Source organism: Leuresthes tenuis, unplaced genomic scaffold (assembly GCF_036924035.1).
Source record: "Leuresthes tenuis unplaced genomic scaffold, fLeuTen1.0.hap1 SCAF_4, whole genome shotgun sequence".
Taxonomy (NCBI): domain Eukaryota; kingdom Metazoa; phylum Chordata; class Actinopteri; order Atheriniformes; family Atherinopsidae; genus Leuresthes; species Leuresthes tenuis.
Window position 1 is genome coordinate 15703917 of NW_027325358.1, and position 21375 is coordinate 15725291.

The 21375-nt window shown below is 41.5% G+C and overlaps 1 protein-coding gene across 1 annotated transcript in view; it reads right to left on the bottom strand.

Annotated features, from left to right (window-relative positions):
• Positions 1–8969: 8969 nt before the first annotated feature.
• LOC140305800 (glutamate receptor ionotropic, NMDA 2A-like) overlaps positions 8970–21375 on the bottom strand; it is a 95876-nt gene continuing 83470 nt past the window's right edge. Inside the window, exons 14-20 of the mRNA XM_072384789.1 lie at positions 20539–20768; positions 19733–19893; positions 17595–17782; positions 16618–16856; positions 14664–14847; positions 13489–14284; positions 8970–13398 (exon numbers count right to left, since the gene is read on the bottom strand). Of these exons, the coding sequence (XP_072240890.1) occupies positions 12402–13398; positions 13489–14284; positions 14664–14847; positions 16618–16856; positions 17595–17782; positions 19733–19893; positions 20539–20768 (2795 nt within the window). The 3' untranslated portion in view covers positions 8970–12401. The remainder of the gene's footprint in view (positions 13399–13488; positions 14285–14663; positions 14848–16617; positions 16857–17594; positions 17783–19732; positions 19894–20538; positions 20769–21375) is intronic.

The following is a 21375-nucleotide window of genomic DNA, read 5'->3' on the forward strand; positions in this document are numbered from 1 at the left end:
CAGAATTCAATGTTGTAAACCACTTTAAGATACCAATACCACAGCAACAATAGTTCCATGAAATGAAATAAGAGCATATACACTGCAAAATGGTAGCTTTGGGTCTTTTCTGTCACACACAGTCTGAAATTAAGGATTCATTCTTGAGTTGTGAATGATAGCATATCCTGTCAGCTTCTAGATGGGAGTTTTGTGAGAGGGGGAAGCCTGCATTTAAGGGTTGGGTGGGGGCTTAGAAAAGAGTAAGTTGAGTTTTTTTCAAACTTTCTTAATCTCTCAAGGGAATTCTAGATGAAATTCCAGATAAACAAGAGTTGACCCAAAGTACACTGAAATCAACTTAGACCTTGTCTGAGCAAGGACTTATATTCACATTGGCTGTATAGTTCAGAAGACAGGTGCAAATAATAATAATCTGTGATTAAGTAAAAAGAAGAGATCTATCACAGGCTGGGATCCCTGCACACCTTGGACAGCCCCTGCTGGCTACACAATCAGTACCATGGACAGAGACACACATTATGCATATGCAGTGAAAGAAATTCAGAATTCTCTTCAAGCTTTAAGCTTCTTCAGCAACATTAAAGTGAAAAAACTAAAACAAAGAGAAAAATGGGTGATGAAAAATTGGAGGACTTCAAGCGTAAATCAATATCCAGCTTATAAAGCCAGTGGGAAACAAATATCAGACCCAGTGGTAAGTTTCTTTTTTACTAAGTCGAAATCCTTTGTGCTTCTCGCTTCCTGTTGAGTCACCCGATTTGGTCTTTTCTCCTGGTGTGAAAGTAATTCAAAACAATTTTGTGCAAGGATTCTTCTCATAGACTGGACTAATGGGCTTCCTCCTCTCAGCTCGAAAAAACCACTCATGGTTTAAAGCGACAGGGCTGACCTCAGCAGCAAAAATTACTCTACTTTTGAACGTCTCTGTGACCACAACAAAATAATTCATGGCACCAGTCAAAGTTGCTAAATGGCTGAAAATCTGTTTCACTCTGCTGATAAATGCATTTCACAGTGAAAATTAAGTTCTCAAATAAATTTGAGAACTTAATTCTACCTTTAAACTCAAAATCAAACGAGCTAAACTAGATTTTCTTCAACAGATAAAGCAGGTTTTCATGCTTCAATAAATCCTGTGACTTGTAACTAATCACACATTCAAATGGTCTTAAAGAGTCCCAGTCCCAGTCGTTGACAAAGCAGTCTCCCCTAAATGTTCATTGTGATATTTGAAGAATCAAATGTTCAACCGTAACCATGTGTTTTTATCCATAATGTGACAGACTACAAAGTTGCCCTACCTCATCACAATAATTGCTGAACATATAACAGTTTCTCTCCATGCAAAACAATTAATCCCAGAAAGTGTGTTAATTTTACAATATTTTGAGCCTTAACTATAAAATTGTATTTTGCAACATGGACTAATGGTACTATTACACACAGGCTACCTGATGTAAGACTGTGTTGTGAATATAATCTACAAACATACAACAAAGGCTCAGTATCTTCTTGTAGTTGGATGAACCTGTTTGTTTACACAACTTTTCTTTGTACTATTTGTCCTCTTAACTTCGTGACAATGAATCCCAGCTGCAAACACCAGTAAATTAAAAGAAGAAAAGGATGTAATGCATATAGAATAGCATAAGCCGTTATTAGAGGCAATCGGCAACATAAAATCGAAATAAGACACAAAATGAGCAAGATGGGTAAATAATAAACCAAGGAGGAAAGGAGCACACTCAAAACAACCCAAATATTTACAACATACACACATGTTGTATTCTTCAGTTTTGGTGTGGTGCTCCTCAGTGGGATGAAAGTACCCAAATGCCGGTTGTTTCATAATCCGTTCATGACTCTGGGACTGAAGAATTAAGCTGGAAAAAAAAAGCCCCCCCAAAAAAACTGCATGTCCTTGAACAGCCACCTAAGGCCGTAAGCCAATCCCTGCAGACCACTGTGTGAAAACACCCAACTGTACAGCAGAAATAAACATGTTTAAAGGATGGCTCTGATGGTTCAGATCCCAGAGGCTCATTTTCTCATTCACGTTAACTGCACAAGAAAATAGTTTTTATATCCCTCTTATCAATTTGAATTTCATTGGGATTTAAAGTTATACCAACTTAGATGGGTGCCCTCTATGAGAGATAGGTAAGGGCTGTGTCTACAACACAGGGGACTTGACAGTCTGATCCATCTCTTTCTCGTCATCTCTGCCACCAAGAACCCAACATGATGAAGGCCTGATGACAAACTCGAGGCTCAAAAGCATGAGGTCCACAAGGAATGAGGGATGAGGCAAAATCCATTTTTTTCTGTTAATAATATTAACATTTAAGCACTGCAGATACTCTCTATCTGTTAAGATGTTTAGTTAACTGAACATCTATTGTTACACCATACAGCGGATCAAGAACATTAGAAGCACAGCAAACAAACAAGCAAATGTAGAGACACAAGAAGTAGCATGGTAGCAAACAGTACAAAGGCCAGCTCAGGGTTTGTCTTAAACTTGTCTGAAAGGGACTCTAAGGCTTCTTTGTCAGAGTCATCTTTGATCACATAGACTCAGATATGATGTTTGTAACTGAGAATATTGAGGCCCATAGACTCCAAACAATCGTCAGCAGATTTTTTTTTTAGCTGTGAGACAAACTTATTCCCCCGCCTCAAGCATTTCTCCTACTAATCAACTCATGTAACTCTTTGGTCAGCAGAGAAAACGTGTTTCCAAAAATATCAAACTATTTCTTCAAAACCAACCAGGGTTGGTGTTTCTGTGGGTTCTGTGGTATTGGGCAGTTGAGGAAAGTACCACTGCGCATGAATGAAAAATGAAAAAAAAACACTCTTGTTACTCTTTGTTAGTCTTACTTAATTGAACTCAAGCTTCCCCCCTCAATCTCCTCTCACCCAGCAAAGTCTGATAGTAAATCACAGAAACATTTACCTTCTGTTGGCTGCAAACGTTATTGTTAATGGTAATGCTGAGTCTCTGGTCGGTCAACAATAAGTTGTTCATTTACAGGTCAAGCAAAGTTCAGACAAGTTTATCTTTCAGTGAATTCAAAAGTAGAGTGGTAAACTTCAACGTTAATGTTACATTCTGTACTTAAGGACCAACATACCACCTTTTATGGATGACAAAACCAGTGTTTTGTGTAGCTAATACACCAATAACACAGAACACAGACTCTGTAATGTTTAAACATGTAATCACTCATTTGTCATACACATGCAGATGCTGGCCTAGTTTGTCTGTCATGGGGTGTTGTGCTTGGGGGGAGGTAGGTAATGCTGAGGGGACGATGCCCAGTGGCAGCACTCTCCCCCCGGGGAGGTCTGAGTGCTTCTCCCTCTCCTGCTTGGAGCTTCATCATTTATAGAGGAGACAAAATATAACAAACACAACAAAACGGCCAGAAAGCTGAGAGCTGCAGTTCTCACTTATACCTGCTCTCACTCATAGAGTGTCCAGCAAAGATGCACATGGAGCGCAGTTTGTCCAACTTCTTGTTTCTGCCTCCCAGCATCCCTCAGCTGGCAGCATTCACGTGGAAAGCATCTATTAGAAAAACAATACAGCATCACACTGTGTATCAGACTGAATGGGTTGTTAATGGTGCGATTAGCCAGTTATAGAAGCTAAATTTACTTTAAATGTTCCATGCCTATTTTCACACCTGGAAATACCCTGATTTTCATAGAGCTATTAGCATAAGCAAAGCCTGGTGGAGATATTCATGTGTTTGTATTTGAGAGAAGGGGGGACTTGTCATCAATCACAAATGACATCGCTCCGCTCGGTGCTTATGTGAGATTTATAGGTGACTACCAGAGAGGCCGTGCTGCTTTTGTTGCTCAAACTGAGCTGACTGACAGAAACTGCGGTGTCAATCAAACATCATTTGTTACTATTTTCTGCAGAAAGCCCAGCGTCAAAGCTGTAAAAAGAGGCGGATTATCTTGGACATTTAAGTGGTACAATGATTTAGTGTTGGATTTACGTAAATTTGGAAGACAGAGATTAAAAATTCATGCTCAAAACTGAAGCAGCCAAGGATGAGAGATTCTCTTAGTATCTCAAGTGAAACTACAGAGTAAACAAACTTAATTCAAATTCACATTGACATTTACACCAACACTAACTAAACAGACTATTTCCCCTATGGTGATGTCATGGGACTTGTTTCATGTGTTTTGATAAGCATATATATTTATATATACACACATATATTTATTTAAAAAAGTCAAATGTCATTGTGTGTTTGCTATTTGATCCAATCAGCTCAGATATCTTGGCAGCTATACAACTTATACTAGTTTCCATTGTGAGTGGTGTTAAAATCAATCACTCTGATGGTACTTTGTGTTTACATTAAGTAGCATTAAGATGGCTACAAAGACACACTGAATGACTAAAAGAGATTCAAAATGACCAGAGTGAGACACAAAATAAGGACTATGAAGTATAAAACAAGCAAAATTAGACACATTTGAGTCAGAGTTCACGAAATGAACAAAATGAATGATCATAAAGAGATACAAAAAGACCCACGAGTGATAAAAGGACAAATAACTATCAAAATTAGAAGCATAATTACTGAGAATATAGAAAGGATCACAGCCACAAAGACACAAAGAAAGTACTCTAGAAAGTACTCTAGAGATGGCTACAAGGAAACTGATGCAAAATGTCCCAAAAGACCAGAACATGGAAACAAAAAAGGCAAAATGAGTCAAATGTGACCAACATAGGAATTTAAATTTAAATAAGCAAATAGTTACATTTTTTCATGTAAGACATTTTATGAAAAATCAAAGAAATGTGTTTAAGAGCAGTCATACAAGGATATTCTTAAGCAGCAAATGTTTAACAGAATTAAATTGAACAGAATCACAAAACCTCACACTTCCAACTCCGCAGTTGTTCAGATCACACTCTTATGTAGTTTTTAGCACTGCTAACTGCAAACATTTATTTCTTCCTGAATAACTCTGTTTTGTATCAGTGGTGAAACCCAAACGGCTTGCATTTTAGTGTCTTTCAGACAATTTCTTTTTTTTCTGGTGCACGACCTGCCCGTCACTTAACAACAGGCAAAAATACTTAATGAGCATCTAACAGCTGAAGATCCAGATAAGGCAGCTTGAAAATGGTCATAACCATAAAGCATTAGCAAAACATATGAATTATCAAAAGTAAATTGTAGTCCATCAATTTAAGGCACTTTGTTGGTCTTGTAAACAGTGTTTATTGCCCAGGTGTGTAACTATTGCTGAACAAAGACTGAACATGAGACATTTGTAGACAGAACCAGTGTCACACGCTGATGGTTTAAAGCCGGAAAATTCCTCATTTTCATTCTTCGTATCCACTTGGATGACCACTGCACTGACGTGAAGGAGAGATTTTAGCAGATATTGTCACGATGAGTTTTTGACTGCAATGTATTGACTTACAGGAGAGATGCTGATGCTTTTGTGAGGCTGTCACAGGCTGTACATAAAAGGCCGACGTCGCACTCTGTGCAAAAGTGAAACCACTGCTGATATACTTACAGCAGTGTGTCCAGCAGGGGAACATGGTGAAAAAAGTGAACAAACTGGTAAAAGTGACTGAATAACTTTTTTTTTTTTTCTGTCATTAGTTAATGATTTCTAATTGAGCTAATGGACTTAGTTGCTAGTTTAACATCTTATTTATTCAGAACAATGTTCATTTTGTGGGTTGTCGTTCCATTTATTGTACAATAGCTGATAAAGCAGGGCGTACTGCAGGGCAGGGCTACATCATGACCAATGGTGCTGTCCTGTGGGAGTGTGTCAAGTTTCGAAAGATGAATAATACTGATTATATTGCAAATTTAATATATTTAGAACCTTTTTAAACACAGCTGCAGATAAAAAAAATGTAAAAAAAAATGACAAGAAAAACAATACAATGTGCAATATAAAATTCTGGCGCAGTATTCTAACTGATTAAAATCTCAGTCTTAAAAATCTGATCAAATCTGGAAAAGCTCTTCAATTAAAGTATGCTTTAAGAAGCGATTTAACAGAAGACACTGAATCTGCTGATCTGCTTTCCCCCTGGAGCTCATTCAACAGTTTAGCGGCTTTTACTTGCAAACGTGCCGTCACCTCTGGTCTTCAGCTCCTGAAGCAATGAAAATACTCAGCTCGGTTTTCTCGGTCTGATATGACTCTAAATGGTAAATAATTTGTAGGTGAAAGGCCCAGAAAAGCCTTAAAAGTCAACAGTAATGCCAATGCAAGCAGGCTAAAACAGGGGTAGAATGCTCTCTTCTCTTGGCTCTTGTTACAAGCCTGGCAGCTGTATTTTGTATAATCTGGATCCGATTAATGGATTTTTTGGTTGAGACGAGTGCAGAGGCTGTTGAAGCACGAGGACATAAAAGAGTGTAAAATATTTTCTGTGTTTTCAAAAGATTAAAATAGATTGTATTTTGGAAAATTAAGATAGCAACAACCGAAATGCAACACTTGAGTGTTCAAAATGGGGTCCCCAAACCTGTGAGCTATATCACCATGGCTATGTTAATTTATTGCATGTGGTGTATGGAGTTTTTTTTGGAGCCAGAGACTTGTACTTCTACTTGTGCTTATTAGCTTCATGTTTCAAATATGAAGCTACGTCCATGTTTCCAGTGCAGTCTATGATGCTGAATAAACCTTTGAGAGGCATTGTGGGTGAGATGAGAAAGTTTTGACAAGATTAAACAATATGTGCTAGTATGTAATAAAACGTAATGTCAGCCTCCGTAAAAACTGACCATTTCACATCAGACAGTTTAAGAGGTGTAAATGCAAACAGAAAGATAAAAAATTGTAAATGAAGAAGCCAAATATAAAGAAGCATACACTACATGTATAGCTGGGCTGTCAATCAAACAATAGCTGTCAGCACTCACTGAAGCCTGCAAAAAGCCCACCATCTCAGCTGTGAAAGGAGCTGCTACGACACCCTCGACAAAAAGTCTTCTTGCATATGTATCAGTCCTAAAGGCTAAATCAACATCAATTGTCCCCCTCTCCAATGTCCCCCTTCTGGTGGACAGATGACTTTGACAGTGAACAGCTGTCAATCCCTATCAATTCAATACGATCGAGCACCACCGCACACACAAAGTTGAAATGAAGAGAAAAACAGTAAAAAAAAAAATTTCTTCATCCTCGTGCTCATGATATCAGGGGAAAATGGGAAAGTGTTTTCACGCTGACACACACACTCACTCACTCTCGCACAAAGTGAGTGCTGACCGCTGGAGGCTGAGAATAGATGTTCTGAGTTGGATCCAGTTGATGTAACTATTATTTCTCCTCTCTTTTGGCTCTTTTCTGCCCTGGTTCATGTTACACCTTTCTCGTCTTCTCTCCCTCCTCCTCTGCTGCTGCTGCTCTCTCATTTCTCTCTATTCATCTCTCTCTTCTTCCTCCCCTTTCCTCTCCTCTGACTAGGCTCAACTCACTCCAGTATTTTTAGTATTTGTGAGTAGGCGTTGCCAGGTCCTTATGAATTTTCATGGGTTTGTTTAGTGTGTAGGCTGACACGCTGTTCCTCTCTCTCCCTCTTCCTTTTTTCTATCTCTAACACACACACACATAATCACAGCAGTTTACGAATACAAAAGTACATGCAAACACACACACACACACACAAAAAACACACGTGTTAAGTGTGTAGGCAGACTGCTGGTTAATGAGGATGTTTGGAGACTTGGGAAGAGCCAACAGCCTACAGCAGGCCTGTCAAAGTCAGTGCTATCACCCCCTTCGTCGTCCATCAACCACTTCTCTCTGCCTTATTCCTCGTTTTCCTTCTGACTCCCGTCAAGCCGCGGGGTTGTTCAGATGGAGACGTTCTTAATCCAGGAAATTAATTATCTTCATTTATCTGCATCATCTCACACCCCTAGAGTATGGCTGTATGTGGTAGAACGCCCAAACTGATGCGTGTGTGCATAGCCTTGGCATTAAGTCTGTGTATCTGAGGGAACATGCACATGTATCTATGACTTTATTATGTGTTGTATGTGACTGCAGGGATGCATGTATTCTGCTCCTATGTGTAACAGTAATTGCATTACAGCCTGACATGTGGAGCGGCTCAATTCTATCAATTAAATAAGAGGTAGGAGCTTGTGTCTGAGTGTGTGTTGTTACTCTCTCCATTAGATATGAACAGATGGATCGCGTCAGGAAGAATTAGGCCGCTGTAGTCCTCACACCCACTCGCTGAAGAAGCAACACACACACTTATGCACACAAGCACATACTCGTACGAGCCTGTGCTAGCGCTCTGTGGTATGTTTAGGAATGTTTTGCATGCAAGCCATTTCAAATTTCAAAAAACTCCTCCTGCCTTTGTTCTCCTCTCTCCTCCTTCCCTTCTGGCTGCAGCTGGTCTATGGCTTGTGACAGATCCTCCAGCCTTGGTGTGTGCTGTTTTGCAGCATGCATAAGAGTGTGTGTGTGTCTCTGTGCTCCTCTTTGCTCCCCTCTTCTGTCCCACTTCAGCCTAGATTAGAGCGTCTGTCTCCTGAGGGAGACAAAAATATAAAAATAAAGCTTTTTTACCAGAACACTGATCTAAACACACACACATATATATATATATATACACACACTGCACGTGCACGTTCAGCGTGCATTATGAAAGCATACGGAGAGTGGTGCAGAGAGCCCTTTGCAGCAGAATCCCAAAAAGCTCTTTTCTCTGAGTAGTTTGAAAATTGCAGAGATGGAAGGAGAGACACTCGTTGCACACAGACAGACTCTGTAAAATAAAGCATAAAAAATGTCCTCATAGATAAGAAATAAAGCCATAAAAACTTTTTTGGATTGCCAGTTCTGTAGATGTTCCTCTTTCATTGGAACTCATAGACAGATACATAGACAGATAGATAGTTAAATCAACAAAAAGGCCAGACAAGTAGAAAAATGTAACCTTTACTTATTTACAGATTGTACAGAGGTACTGAGTGACAAGGTAGTATTTACATCACAACTAGTAGCTTAGAAACCCCTGAACTGATACACAAGTGAAATACACAGCAGGGAGACCTACAGGACTACACACCAACACACCCTTTCTACCCAGTACTGTATGTATGCGTTTGAACAGGTGGACCAAGCTAATATCTGTGCTGGGCCTGGCGGCTGGTGTTGTGCAGGAACCAGCCGGTTGCCATACTGCTCACATCACAAGCCAGGAGCTGCTGAGAGGGGGGTTTTGACCGGAAATGGTGCACTGGTAAAGTCGGGGTGGAGGGAGTTGGTGCGTGTAGCCCAGAAGCTCCAAATCAGGGAGAAATTAAGTGTTGCAGCAAAGTAGGTACCACCAGAAACACGAGCACATCATGCAATAAAAAAGAAAAGAAAAAGAAAACAACACAAAATAAAAAATTAAACAATAAATTGGTGTAAAAATATCTGGTGTGGTACAAAACTCCTTCTTCATGCTCTCTTAACCACAACAGTACAGACACATGTGCGCGCGTTTGTGTGTGTGCGTGCGACTGTATTTGTGTTATGTGAGTAAGAGCCAGGCCAAATGTTAACGTGTAGGACGATGGAAAGAGAGTACCGAAAAGCACACACACACACACGCTCACACACCACAAGCAACCTCTAAATACACATATCCTCTGTTTTATATAAATGCTTGCACAGTGTAAAAGACACACACACACATACAAACACTCACACACTCAAAGGTGAAACAGCACAGACTCGTAGTGGAGGAGAACATTGTGGGTGGGATGGGGCTTTTTGTTTTAACCACACAGGCTGGAACGTCATTATTCATTGAGTGTGATTCGGCTGAGAGATCCAGCGATGTGTAGTTAGTTAACTGTTAGCTGGCCCACGTAGTTAACTTGTCTGTTAACCCAATAGTGACGACTGTACAGTGAGGTCCCAACCAACAACACATCAGGTAGAAAATAAAAATCACAGAAGAATCTAAAACATGCCTGTCTTTTTTTAGAAGCAGAAGAAAAAGCCATGTTGTAATTGAAATGAGTTCAATACTTAATACCATTAAAATCAAACAAATTAAATCAGTTTCTAACATTTAAAACAAAGATTTCTCTGTACAGAAGTATAATATTGCAACCTGATATTGTGCATATAACTCACACAACAAACCTGTTAAGATTACCAAAGAAAAGGGGCAGCGAACACCATTCATTGGTGCGTTTTTTTTGTTTCAGATCATCTCACATTCTTTCCAACCAGTGTATGTGTGTGTGTATGTGTGGAAAAAGAGAAAAGAGAATAGCAAGACAGAGAATAGAGACAGACACTCAGCTAATGGGATATCAAGTCCTGTTTCCATCAAAATCCGTGTGCTCAGAAAAAAACAGTGCCCTTATTCAACAGATTATGGATTTCTAGAACACTCATACACACATTGCTGGAGTGTCTGGTGTGTGCACACGTGTGTGCTGCCTCTGTAATGAGTCACTTTGCAAACTCTGCGCTGCCACTCGCCTCTCCACTGAAATGCAGTGCCGTGTTCTTGCCACACTAGTACGAGCTACGCTAACATTCGTTCAGGAGCGTTATTTGATGAAGAAATCTGCAACAACTCAGCCTAGAAATTCACCACGGAGACTCGAGTCCTTTTGTTCCACATAAAATTCTTTTAGAAAATGACACTGTCCTATGAACGCCAGTGTTGAAACAACTTCTGACATTAAGTGATATCCATCAACATGTTGAGCTCCTAAACACCATGACTGAACTTTTCTCTTTTGATACTTTATCTACTCTACAGAAGGAAGCAGGGAAAGCGCAAAAATAAGTAATTGAGAGAACAAACCTGATGAAAGCAAGGAGGAAATGCTTGACAGAGGGATGAGCACAGTAAAAAAATAGAAGCATTAAGAGTTGGTGTTGTGTAGACTGTATGTATGATGCTGTACTGTTCATCTAACACTGTAAAATGTCTGACCTCATGATGGAAACTGACAGAGCTGTGCCCTTCATGGTACCCTAAAACCCAAAGTCAAAGAGAAATAAGAGAAAAAGAAAGCATCTATCCAGCGAATGACTGAGATTATTCATATTTTTCCATATAAAAGTGTTTTTGGTCAAACATCTGTGTAGGTGGCAGGGTATAAAATCTACAAAGTGCACAAAGGGAAGCTATTTCATAGCTTCGACACACGCCCACCCTAATCTACTATCCTAGACTACTGCTTATGTGCATATGCGTGTGTGTGTCGTATGTGCATGTACTGTACTTTGTGTGAGTGCGAGTATGTGCGCATATAAGACCCTGTTTAGGAGTTTAACTGTGACACAGGGCAGTAGGAAGCATGCAGTAAGACCTGAAGGCGAGCTAAGAGAGGAAGCAAGGATGCTGTACTTTAAGTTTCTAGATCTAGAAACACTAGAACACACACTCTCATCCTGAGAGGCTTTTACTGGTGGCCATGTTTAGTCCACTTTTTGGAATGTTCAATTAACTGACATCAACAATAACAAACAGTCTGTAGTTTTTTACTTTCCCTTAAAAACAGACACAGCCAGGTGTGTGTGTGTTTGTGTGTGTGTTCGAGTGTTTGTACATCTGCAGGCAGGAGCTGATACACCTCTCAGACCTGTTCCCTGACCAGCTGCCTGCCTACCAGTCTACTCTTTTACATAGATATTAATTTCCATTCAAGTCAAGGATTACTTTAGTGTCGTTTAGTACTCTTTAAGCCATGCTGGCAGTGCAGTTTAGAGGCTCAGACAACATACGGGTTGACTGTAGAAATCATAGTGCAACAGGAGGAGTCCTGGAGAGGGGCAGGTGTGTTCAGGTGAAACGTGTATGTGTATGTGTGTAATCTCGGAGAGGGATTCTCAGTGACCCCCCCTTTATCTCCAAGAGGCCGGTCAGAGGGCGGGACAGTGTGCTCGTCCTTCAAGCACTCTGTCATGTCCTCGGTCAGATTCCACCGTCTGTGTTAGACTCCATGTACAGTGTCCCTCTCATTCCACTGGGACTTTCATCGGTCTTGTCAGATGTATTGTCAGTTTTTGCCTCGTTGCCCACAGCTTGAGGCTACTTGAGTACACATACTGACACTCACACACACTACTCATCTTGCACTGTGCCTCCAGGTGTCCCCATCCCTGCCCTATAGGGGGTGTAATAACACAATGATTTATTTACTCAGGATCCCTGGTAACCTTTAAGTCCAGAGCAAACCTTTCTGTCCTTCACCTGTGTGAGTGTGTGAGTGTGTGTGTGTGTTTCTGTGTATGTGCTAAGAATCAGAGCTGCCTGGTTCAATCACACACACACAGCCTTTCTTGCATGCTTGCGTGTTAGTGGGTTTCAGTGAGAGTAAGTGTGTTGTTTGTGACTCTCAGACATCGGACTCAATGCTGGGCATGCGGCGGTACAGCCGGGGCCGGTTGCCGCCTGCGCTCGAGGCTCGCGGCGCTGTCACATAGCTCATTGGTTGAGAGGCAGCAGGTGGGACCATGTAAGCCACCACAGGAGACTCCTGCTGAGGGTAGAACACCTGTTGGTCGACATGGCTGCCATGCTGGTTGATGTGATGGCTGCCATGGTTACCGAGGGTGAGCGTCAGCGGCATTCGCTGCTTATAGAGCTCGTGGGTAGAACTTCTCTGCGGCATGCGTGTGGCAGCCTGGGAGGTGGGATCTCGTTGTGCTGGGCCGGGGGCTGACTGGAGGAAAGGGTTGTGAGACGGACGATCGGGCAGGAGACTCTTTGAGCGCCTTGGCAGAGGCATTGGGGCGTCCAGACTGTGGTGGTGGGAGGGGGATGGAGAGGGGGGGCTGCGGCTGCTGAACGGACGATCAGAGCGCATTGTCAGGACATTGGCATAGGCCCCCTCATCCAGGGTCAGCTCCCTTTCCTGATCTCTGTCAGGCAGGCTCAGCCCCCGCAGGTGGGAGTGAGGCTGCGATTGCCACTCCGGAATGCCATCGGGAAGCATGTTCTCGTAGGAGGGCTGACGACTCAGCTGGAGGTGTTGGGCAGACGAGGAGGTGGGCAGAGGAGACGGAGAGGAGGGTGTGGGCTCAAAGTGGCTAACAAGCCCGTCCCCTTCGCCCACCAGGCCCAGCTCGCTCTGGGGAAGGTAGTGTGTAAACATGTCCCCGCTGTGTGGGTGAGTGTGCATGTGGGAGTAGTGCGAGTGCAGGTGGTCTTCACTGATGTCATACAGGTTTCCCAGATGGGCACAGGCATCACAGCGAGCTTGTGGGGAGCGAACAGTGTAGAGGCCAGAGTAACCACTAAGTTTGGTCAGGCAGGTGCGACAGTGGCCTGGCCTGACGCTTTGTGTTCCTGCACCTGGAGCATCGAAAGAACTTCCAGACTTTTCTTTCACACTGAACAGAGAGAGAGAGAAAGACACTGATTACACATAAACAGCAGAGGTACTTGAGTGGTATTTCATATGCATTTATGCTGGACACTACCTGCTGTGTGTGTAGGTGCTGTATTTCTTGTCTTTCAGGGAGTGCAGGTCGGCCTCAGCACTGTGGCTGTGGTGCAGGAGGCTGGCGCTCAGCTGCAAAATGGGTGCGTCTGACTGATGGGTGTGTGAGTATGTGCTGTCAGGTGGAAATTGGTCAGGGGGGTAAGTGTGATCATCACCTCCCCCCTGGCTGTCTCTCTGGTACAGAGGAGCAGATTGGAGGCTGGCCTGGTCAGAGTCAATGGAGTAGATCCTAGATCCTCCACCACCACCTCCTCCTCCTCCTCCTCCTCCTCCTCCACTTCCACCTCCACCTCTCTTTCTGAGCTGATTGATTGGTTTAAATCCGCCCCTTGCTGCCATGGAGTCAGAATCTTTGTGTGATGGCGGCCGACTGGAACCCTCTGATATGTCAGAGTGTTGCGGATCTTCAGGCAGGTAGCGCTGGCTCTTCATTGGTGGAGGTGCATTCCCTGATGTTGGGGCGGGGTTTGGGCCTGGCGATGTGACAGTTGGCTGAGTTTTAAGTGTTTCTACACTTTTCTTCCACAAGGCTCGGGGCTTTGATGCAGCACAGGCCGGCCCAGGAAGGCGGGTATTGCCGTTGTCATTGGTAATAGACAGCTGGGGCTTGCTGGGGCTGGTCTGATGAGCGGGGGCTTGCTGTTGCCCAGGAAATGGAGCAGCATTGTTAAGGAGGTTTTTGTGTCGCCCGGACAATGACAGGAAACCCTGTGGACCTGCAGCGTTGCTATAGAGACCAGGACCCTTCTGAGGCAGACTATGGAGTGAGTTACCTAGGAGACAAGAAGAGATGCTCCTCAGACAGCAGATACAATAGATAGATGTTTCGATTGGTGCTTAACTTGTAAGCTGACACATTATCTATTACTTTTTGCACACAGTGTGTGCCATCAAATGCGTTTCTAATTATGGCTTGTACATGACAGTCAAGCCAATTACAGTCTGGACACAAGCACATGGCACACTTTTGTATATACGGTACATACGTAGAATGTATAGAAAATGCACATTAAACTCACAAACTGTGAGTGAATAAACTGATCCCAGGGGTTATGTTTACCCTATCTGGGCTGGCAAAAGACAGTAAATTTGATCTATATTCTACTTAAATATAGAGTTTATCTTGTTTCAAGTACAAAAGTATTACAATACCTTTCCCTGACATCATGTCTAGGATGCTAGGCTGCAAGAGGACAGTGTTTCGTTTGGGAGAAGACAGAGCAATGGATTTGGCAGACTTGAGCAAGTGCAGCATGTTGGCTTGAGGACTGAAGCCCAGCTCAGGATTCTTCTTCTTCATATCTATATGAACCCCGTGGATACAGCTCCATATACCCTGAGAGAAGGAGAGGAAAGAAATCAAGCACATTAATAAAAAAGAGAGGAAATGAGGGCCAGGGAGGAGGCAGCAACGATAGATAATAGAAGAGCAAGCACAATTCACAACTCAGTGACTTCATCCAAAAAGTTCAGATGTTCACATGACTAATTTCCTTATGCATCCTTAATCAAGAGCATTTACTGCAAACCTTAACCTCATTTTGGTTTGTAATGTGACTAAAAGAGATAATAACCGCTTTTTTAGACAAATTGCTTTCAGAAGTGTCCAGAAAATTAAATTTAGGTGATGATGTCACTGAAGAGGGACTTTGAGTGCAAGAAGATGTTCTTTCTACTGCCACTTAACCTCGAGCATCAGCGCTTTAACAGCATGAGCCACAGAAAGGCATACACACACAGAAACACATCACAGAAACACATCACAGAAACACATCTTTTCTTTTTTTTTTGTAAATCACTTAATGTGTGAAATGCTGCTCGCCGGGAATAAAGGATCAGCCCAACACGGACACATGATATATTAAAAAGAAAGAGGTGGTCTGACAGGGTGTCCATTTGTGTTTTGTGAGTATATTTAGATTTATGTGTGAATCTGCCTGCCCATCTGTGGTCAAGACTGTCTACAAACTTACCCCACCTGCATGTGTGTGACCATTTTTAGCTTTGTGAGACCTACTTGTGAGTGTGTGAGGTTGTGTGAGGGCAGAGAGAAACAGAGCTCTGTGTGTATTTATGTGAGTGTGTGTCCATGTTCTCATCCTCTTAGCAGTTTGATTCCTCTATCCTGCAGTTCATATGCGCAGCAGTAAATTCATCACTGCCTCGGCTGGACTCTATAATCGCACTCTCTCTCTTTTTACCCTTTTATCACTCACGCACACGCACACAGATTCTTTTTGACTCTCAGCAGTGACAGTTTTGTCTGTTAAAGACGTGTGACTCACTAATGCCCACACATATATTAATACTATTTATGTTCAATGACAATCATGGATATTTTGGACACAAATCATATAGAACAACAAAGAAAAAGTCAGTTTTGGACATTTAAGTTCAAGCCAATGAAGGATACACATTTTGAGATTAAATTTTTGCTTTTTGGTTGTTGAACACCATAAAGACATGCAGCCTGTTCATATAGTTACATTAAAAATTTCCTTCTGTTCTCTTGCTCCAGCATATAACCATGTTGAAACAATTTGCAAAACACATGTGCATGTGCAGACCACTTATTAACTTAATCAGATTTTATAGAGAAGTCTGCAGGTCTCCTATAATGTAAGTAATACTACCTGAAATTGCCATCCCCTGTCCTGATGGTGGAGTAGAAAAATCGACAGTGCTGTTTTACAGCCTGAATTATGGGTATTGCAACATGCCAATCATCATATCAAAAGATGAAATATCCTCATTTATGTTTATACCTATAGTGATGCTAGTACTCATACGATAATGCAGTAATTTGATATCAGCTGATAAGATTAAAGCATTTAGTGCTGTGTAAGTTCTTAACCACCTATTTTGATAGGTGGTAAAAATTAAGACAAAAAAACTAATTGAAAAGCTAAATTTGTTTTATGTTGATATTGCAGTAGTTTCATTTTGTTGAATACTTTTGGCTACAGTAGATATGTATTAAAAAACATATACTGTGATATGCCTCACCTCAATCACTCTGCTTGGTGTTCAGAGACGCAAATTCAAACCAAGCCAAAACCAAAACTGGACCTCTTAGATTTGATTAAATCTGTTTTCTTTTCCTTACCCTGCTGATAGTGAAGAGAAGTCCAGGCCTTCCAGAGCAGACACCAGTAAAGCAGTACCTCAGTCTCCAGTAGAAAAGGTGCTCAGAGATGAAGGTGAGGATGGAGAGGCCCATGGCCGTTGCTAGCATGTAGAAGACCCCTGCCATGTTGTCCACATCCAGCTGGCTGGACATCACCTCATTCTTTTCGTTGTGGCAAATCCCAGTCAGCCACTGGGCCTCCAGCTCCTCCATCTCACCTGTTGGAAACACAGACAAATAGGCAAAGTGAAGGTTTAAGACAGCAGCAGGAAAAAAAGTGAAGGAATGAAGTAAAATGAACTGCAGGAGGCAGAGATAAAGGGAATGAGGGGATAGGAAGGTAAAGAGAGGTATTTTTAAAATGGGGATATCATTACGATGGGAGAAGGGGGGAGAGGAAGGGGTGAAGTGTTAAATTGATTGTAATGGAAAAGAAACAGGAAGTGGAGTGAAAAAAAGCGGCTGTAGGAGGAGGGTGAAGAATTGATAGTGATGGAGTGATAAGGAAAGATCGGAGGAATTATTATCAGTGTGTTTGGGCAGGAGGGTGTTTGCCCTGAATAACAAGGCAGGGGAATGTAGCAAAACACTTTAGTGGTTTCAGCAGTTTGATTTCTGTCTGGCTCATTCTCTTTCTTCCATTGGCACAATCTCACAGCTTATTATTCAGAACAATCTGGAGGAGTAAACATACTAGGACATGGTGGGCACATACACACACGCACGCACAAACCCACACAGAATAATGATGATGAAACGGTGTGTTAAAACTAGCCCCTGATAGCTTTCTAACAGAGGGAGGGGAAAGGGGAGTGTTGTGGGAGGGGGACAAAGAGGAGGGAGAAGAGCAATGGCACAACTGTTCACACTACAGGCCTGCAAAAACTTAAAAACTGGAAAATTGAATGCAGTGTGGCTGAGATGATACAGAAAGGAGATGCATGCAAATGCCTTACCATCTCCTATGATGCTCAGTATGGCCAGATCAACTAAGCGTTTCCAGTAGGAACCTTTCTGTAGGGCAATACCATAGCCTGTGGTGGCAAAGATGTAACCACTGCCGATGGTCACCAGCTTACAGCCATCGTCTCTGCCTGCCATATAGTTCAAGACCGCAGCGTCGTAGATAAAGGCATCGAGTTTTCTGTAAAGAAACCACGCATTGTAAGTTGTACAGATGCTAGTGATGCTAGTACAGATGTAAGCTTGAACTTTTTTCTGTGAGGACATCTTTGTATAACACACAACCATTCAAGCTGTCATAACACACTTCCACATGAAATTTGTCTTGTTCTGTGATGGACGGCAGTTTCTCCTTCTAACTGAACTACTGCATTTTTTTCCAGCACCACTGTGCGGCTTGTATTTTTCCTTTTTGCATTGTATGTAATAACTCTTAACTGATACAAACAGATACATCTTTTTGTATTTCATCAGCTGATTTGAGCCGAGCCAATACGATACAAGTCACTGTCAGAAATTGGTCAAAAAAATAATCATCTCTTGTGTGTGTACTCCTCTGCAGTGCAGGGAAAGAATGGCCGGATATCAATGTTGCATTTATAAAAAAAAAGTGCTAGCTTGAAAAACCTTTTTGCAATGGAATAAGAGAAGAACAATTTTTTTTTAAACCTGCAATAATGGACAACCGTCATTTTAAAAAGTTTTAAGTTAAAAATAAATACACAGAAGATTTATGTGGTTACACACACGTTTGCCATTGTGAGCATTTATGTTGCTGCATGAAATTTAAAATACATGTTCCTGCTTGATATATATTAATTTCTTATGTTTATGAAAAGTGTAGATATAAAATGGTGACAGTAAGAATGTTACTCAGATCCAGAACCAGACACCATATTTCACATTACAATGTGTTCATTGAACTGATCATTTTAATGTAAAGCAGGTTTTGTGTGTGCGAGGCCAGATAAGAAGCCTTTGTTAAGACGGAGCGGGACTCTCTTTTCATTGCAGGTTTGGTCATTATTCTGCCATGACAACCTGCTTTCAAAGTTATCGTAGAGGCCACAATTGGTGTCTGACGTTGAGGTAATTTGGACCTGATGCATTTGAAAATAAGACTTAAAAATAAGGAACTTCTCTCAATATCCTTCTGCACAAAGCAGAGAAATCCCTTTTTAAAACTTAATTATAAGAAAAATGGTTTTATATAATTGAATGAATACACCCTGCAGCCCTCCAAGTTAGATATGTATGAATGAATATAAAACAGTTTAAACTTAACTGCACACCAAGGCCATCATTTTAATGAATACATGTTTTATCTGGTGTTGCAACAGTTTGATTGTTTTTTGCTGATCTGATCATTTCAAACTATCCTTCATTCATTTCATCATTCAATTCGATAATATTTTTTTTTAAAATACACATAATTAGACAAGAATATCAATTATTTTTAAGTATAGGAAGCAGTACAATTGCTTGTCTTATATCAAAGAAAAGAGATTTTATTCTCTTTTGTCAAAACAGAAACTTTTGCTTATGAAGCTGGTGATATACTGATGATTCTGCCGAACACACAATACACTCATAGTACAATCTAAATACTACATAAACAAACTTAATATTTTACATTTCAGAAACAAACCATATACATTCGGTACGCTGTATCAGTAAAGTGATTAATGTAGGGACACAGAGGCAAAATAAGTAAAATTATGTTTGGAGAAAACATCCCGAAAATTAAAGCACACATCACAACTGAAAACATAAAAGGACTGCAGCAATCCTTCTATTAGTGTGCATTTAGGAGGAAGAATAAAGGTACCAAACTCCAGAGCAAATTACACTCTCGCTATTTTGGCAGCTTCCTCTTTCCAGCAGCAACAAGACTCTATAATGAGCACTTGCAAACAGTGTGTGCATTTTACAGTGAGCGACAGAAACACTCAGCACAACGACTGCAGTATTTCAGCACAAGCAACAAGGGTTGGGTTTCAGTGTGATGCAATGTCTTATGTTGTTTATTTGCATGGGTTCTTACGCATATGTGCCATTTGCAAACATAATTATCCCCTCAAGTGTGATAAATCTTAAATTGATGTGAGTTAGCTTGACACGTTGGCATTACCCTGTCTTGAGGCTGACCAGTGCGTCCTGGACGCCAGTCTGGTGGTATTTAGTCATGTACTGATGCATATCTGGATAGTTCTTCCTGATGTTGCGCTCAGTGCTGCCGTTGGGAACTGTCCCAAAACGAAACGGAGGGGAATAGGAGTACGGGCTCTGGAACTGCAGGGAGAAAAATAATTAATGCAAAAGAGATGCCAATTGTTCACAGGAAAAATGACAACATGTGACAGGAACACACAAAAAAGACTAAAGACAGAGAAGACAGAAAAAACAGGAGTTTGAGACAGCAGCAAGAGAAAAAAGAGATGGAACAAAAGACGGGAAGGATGAGAGTCCAAGAAGGAGAAGGGAGAAAAAATGAGTGGTGAAAAAGATCCACAAAAAGGAATGACAGGATGAAAGAATAGTGACAAGAAGAGACAAAGGAGAGAGGAGAAAGGAGAGACAGTGGAGAGGACTCATCAGTCATCATCATTGTGTGTCCAGTCTAGTGTAAGACTGGCTGGGGTTCTGCTGACACTGCCAGGCTCTGCAAACTGCACATACACAAACATCCAAACACAAGCACATACTCCTTTGATCTATGCAGCCTATGTGTGTGTGAGTGTCTGTAGGTCTGCTGTGCTGGCGGTGTTACTGAGGTGACAGCTACGGCCAGTGGGTATGGGCTGTGAAGCCCAAGGGCGCTCCCTGGTGAGGCTTGTCTGGCCGCAGGCCTGGCATCCATTAAAAGAGCACCCCTGACAGTCAATGCGTTTAGTTTTCTGTTTGTGTCTATGTGTGTCCATATATGTGTAATCCCACCTTCTTGTCAGAGAGTCCAGTGACTTGGTCCACAAACTCTTCCTGGATCATGAAGGCAGCCAGGTTGGCAGTGTAGGAAGCCAGGAAGATCACAGCAAAGAAGGCCCACACGGACACAATAAATTTACTGGTGGTGCCCTTCGGGTTCTGCACGGGCACAGAGTTGTTGAACACCAGACCCCACAGCAGCCATATTGCCTTACCAATGGTAAATGATGGACCATGTGGGTCTGAGTAAGCAGCATGAGAGCAGAAGGAGCAATAAAAAAAGCAGAAGGGAAACAGATTACAAGCTGAAAAGCTGAGGAAGGTAAAGGAGTATATAAAAACTAACTAAAATTTTCATTGTAGTGTCTGGAAAATTTTGTGCAATACGATAAAAATTCTAGCTTTAATTTCCGCCTGTGGAGAGGTTATAAAGATAGATGTCACATCTGGGTCTGAAAAGTGAAGCCAAAGTGCAGGAGCTTCATACTGTATTCTTTCAAAGCAGGAAGTGATGCCAGTGGCTCCAGACACAACAATCTGATGCAAAATGATGCTTTCTCTAATTTGATTAATTCTGTTAAATCTGTTAAAAATGTTCCTAATGAGTTACTGATCTCAATCAATGATAATAATTGTGCATTATCGTTTCATTTCCAATAAAATCTGTGATGAAGCAAACTAAGCTGCCTTGATGGTTGATTTATGATTGAGTCACTATAGTTTGGGTGTTAAATGACTTAGTTGGATGTACAGACAGCTGTTAAAGAAACTATGCTCTCTTTCTTTACCAAGATTTCATGTATCAGGACATAATAAAAAATCCTCAGATACAGACAACCTGTGTACATG